This window comes from Chenopodium album, chromosome 21 (genome assembly GCF_948465745.1).
Source record: "Chenopodium album chromosome 21, dcCheAlbu1.1, whole genome shotgun sequence".
In the NCBI taxonomy this organism is placed as follows: domain Eukaryota; kingdom Viridiplantae; phylum Streptophyta; class Magnoliopsida; order Caryophyllales; family Amaranthaceae; genus Chenopodium; species Chenopodium album.
In genome coordinates, this window is record NC_137854.1 from 11272611 (window position 1) to 11275703 (window position 3093).

The 3093-nt window shown below is 37.3% G+C and overlaps 1 protein-coding gene across 1 annotated transcript; it reads left to right on the forward strand.

Moving 5' to 3' along the window:
* Nucleotides 1-1062: 1062 nt before the first annotated feature.
* LOC145601206 (scopoletin glucosyltransferase-like) lies at nt 1063-2780 on the forward strand. The gene is made up of 2 exons (XM_081657163.1): nt 1063-1731; nt 1788-2780. The coding sequence occupies exons 1-2, from the start codon at nt 1161-1163 to the stop codon at nt 2654-2656; spliced, it is 1440 nt and encodes a 479-aa protein (XP_081513289.1). The 5' UTR covers nt 1063-1160; the 3' UTR covers nt 2657-2780.
* Nucleotides 2781-3093: the final 313 nt, after the last annotated feature.

The following is a 3093-nucleotide window of genomic DNA, read 5'->3' on the forward strand; positions in this document are numbered from 1 at the left end:
TTTTTTTTTTTTTTTTTACAAAACTGACCCATATTTTTATATAAGTGACCCTTTTTCATAAAAATAACCCTTTATTTTTCACAAAAGTGACCATTTTCATACATAAACGTTACCCTTTCTATCCACAAACGTTACCCTTTTTACCCATAAAAGTTATCCTTTTCATGCATAAAAGTCACCCCTTTCTACCTATAAAAGGGTAAAGTAACTCTTTAATGCACAAAAGTGACCAAACCCATAAAATCACATAAGAACTTACAAATAATACTTGTAAATTTTTTTTTTTTGAGTAACACTGAAAAATTAATGAAACTAATTAAAAATATATGAATCAAAAGATTAAAAAAAAATCAAATCGGAAATAAATTCAAACAATATAAGTTTAATTTCGTCATTTAGATTAGTAGAATTGTCTTCTTCTTCATAAGACTAACATTTACCATTTTAATCTAAAACTGAAGAAGAAGAAAAAATACTCAAATTTGGCTTTAGAAAAACGCAAAAAATTGAGATAACAAATTTGATGGAAGAAAAAGATTGCTTGAATCACCAAAAAAAATGGAAGAAAGAAGTACAGTAGTTCATCAATGGAGAGGAGAGAGGAAAATACAGGAAACAGAATCTTTGAAAGTAGGGAAATGGGGTAAAAGAAGTACTGTGAGGGGATGAGAGAAAAAGAAAGGAGAGAGAAAATGGAATATCGAGTAAAAAATGAGTTACTCACAAACCCACACTTGCTTTATATGGTCTTATTTACAATGAATTTATTGTAAACCGACTTTTTTAAAAAGTTTTTACCTTTAAAAAAACAAATCTCTTACCAAGCCTACATGAACAATATGTAATTGGGTAAATTTGTAGTATTATTCCAAGAATGTAATTAATTTTATAAACTGAATATTTTTATTTTAATTTTTGTCCTACATTTTATTGGATCCAATACTACACCACATGCTTGTCACATGACATCTAATGAAATCGCCAAATATAGTGACGTAGTGAATGACATAAAAGAATGCACAAGATAGCAGGACTATTTTCACTTCAACATATATATAAGCAAGCAACTTTGTGTATGTTTCATATATCCCATAAACACATACAAATAAAAATACCCAAACATCAAAACTTAGCTTAAAATAAACTCCCATTGACATATAATGGGTGCCGAACCACAGAGACTTCATGTAGTCCTCTTTCCACTTATGGCTGCTGGTCATATGATCCCAACCTTAGACATCGCCAAGCTCTTCGCAGCCAACCATGTCAAAACTACCATCATCACAACCCCTCTCAACGCACCAGTTTTTACTAAAGCACTTCAATCGACGTCCTACAAAAATGCCAGTCTTCCAACAATCGATGTTGAAATCGTACCATTTCCATCTAAGGAAGGTGGAATTCCGGAGGGAATAGAGAATTGCGACCAAATGACGTCTAATGAATTATTTATCAAGTTTCTAAAGGCGACCGAGTTACTACAGGAATCACTTGAACAAGTCATGGAGAAGTACAAGCCTAGTTGCCTAGTCGCGGATATGATGTATCCTTTTGCAACTGATGTAGCAGCCAAATTTGGAGTACCAAGGTTAGTATTCCATGGATGTAGCTACTTTTCACAATGTGTGGGGCACGCGTTGATGAAGTACGAGCCGCAAAAGGATGTTTCATGTGATGATGAGGAATTTGTTGTTCCCGAACTTCCTCATGAAATAAGACTTACAAGATCTCGTTTCAAAAAAAAAAAATAAGACTTACAAGATCTCAGGTAGTTTCTGCTGTGAAAGAGCTAGCTGTGGTTGAATGGATGAAAATATTTGCTCGTGCTATCGAAGCTGAGGGGAGGAGCTATGGAACCATTATGAATAGCTTTTATGAGCTCGAGCCCGAGTATGCTGATTATTATACGAAGGTTATGGGTAGGAGGGCATGGCATATAGGTCCTGTTTCACTATGCAACCGCGAAAAAGAAGCTAAGTTTCAAAGGGGGAAGGACTCTTCTATTGATGAGCATGAGTGCTTAAAGTGGCTGAATTCGAAGAAGCCTCAGTCAGTTGTTTACATTTGTTTTGGTAGCATAGCTGAGGTCTCAACCTTGCAACTCCAAGAGATCGCGAGTGGCCTAGAAGCTTCCGAACAAGATTTTATATGGGCAGTGAGGGGAAACAATAATGGTGAGGTTGAGAAAAATGAAGAGTGGCTACCACATGAATTTGAGAAAAGGATGGAAGGAAAAGGACTAATTATAAGGGGATGGGCGCCTCAAATGCTAATTTTGGACCACGAAGCTATAGGAGCATTCGTGACACATTGTGGGTGGAACTCGACATTGGAAGGAATATCATGTGGGGTTCCTATGGTAACTTGGCCAGTGTTCGCCGAGCAGTTTTATAATGAAAAGTTGGTGACTCAAGTTTTGAAGACCGGAGTTGGTGTCGGAGCTAAGAAATGGAGTATAGTAGCAGAGAATGTAAAATCGGAAGATATAAAGAAAGCTATAACAAAAATTATGGTGGGTGAAGATGCTTTGGCGATAAGAAGCAGGGCAAACAAGATGAAAGAGTTAGCTAGGAAGGCTGTTGAAGTTGGTGGATCATCTTATTGTGATATGGATTCCTTAATACAAGAATTGAGCTCGTATAATGTTAGAGCCTAGTAGGTATAGGATGGAGCTATTATCGTTTGTTAAAGTTAGTCTTTCAAAGTTAGTTACTACCTCCGTTTTAGGAAAATTTCACATTTACTACCAGAAAGGACCCTGATTCACATTTATTACTACCGCTTTAATTTTTTATTTTAAATTGCTAACACCTAAATCATAGTTTATTAAAAATAACTACCACTTAACGGAAACCGTTAGTATTTTCGTTGCCACCACCTAACCACCGTCCAGCCACCACTCCTTCCCACCCACCACTCTTTCTCACCCACCAGCTGCCAATCCACCGCAATAGTTCAACATCACACCACCAGAACCACCACTCACCGTCCAGCCAACTGTTGCTCGAGCCCACTCCCTGCCCGTGACTCCGACCAAACCAGCCACCAAGCCAGCCCCTCACGTAGTCCCGTTAGCCACCCATCCCCCTTTCT

Bases quoted from the DNA above. Each gene is read 5' to 3' on its own strand.
- LOC145601206 (XM_081657163.1), top strand. From the start codon at position 1,161: ATGGGTGCCGAACCACAGAGACTTCATGTAGTCCTCTTTCCACTTATG. The intron at 1,732-1,787 runs GTTTCAAAAAAA...CTGCTGTGAAAG, and splicing joins AATAAGACTTACAAGATCTC to AGCTAGCTGTGGTTGAATGG.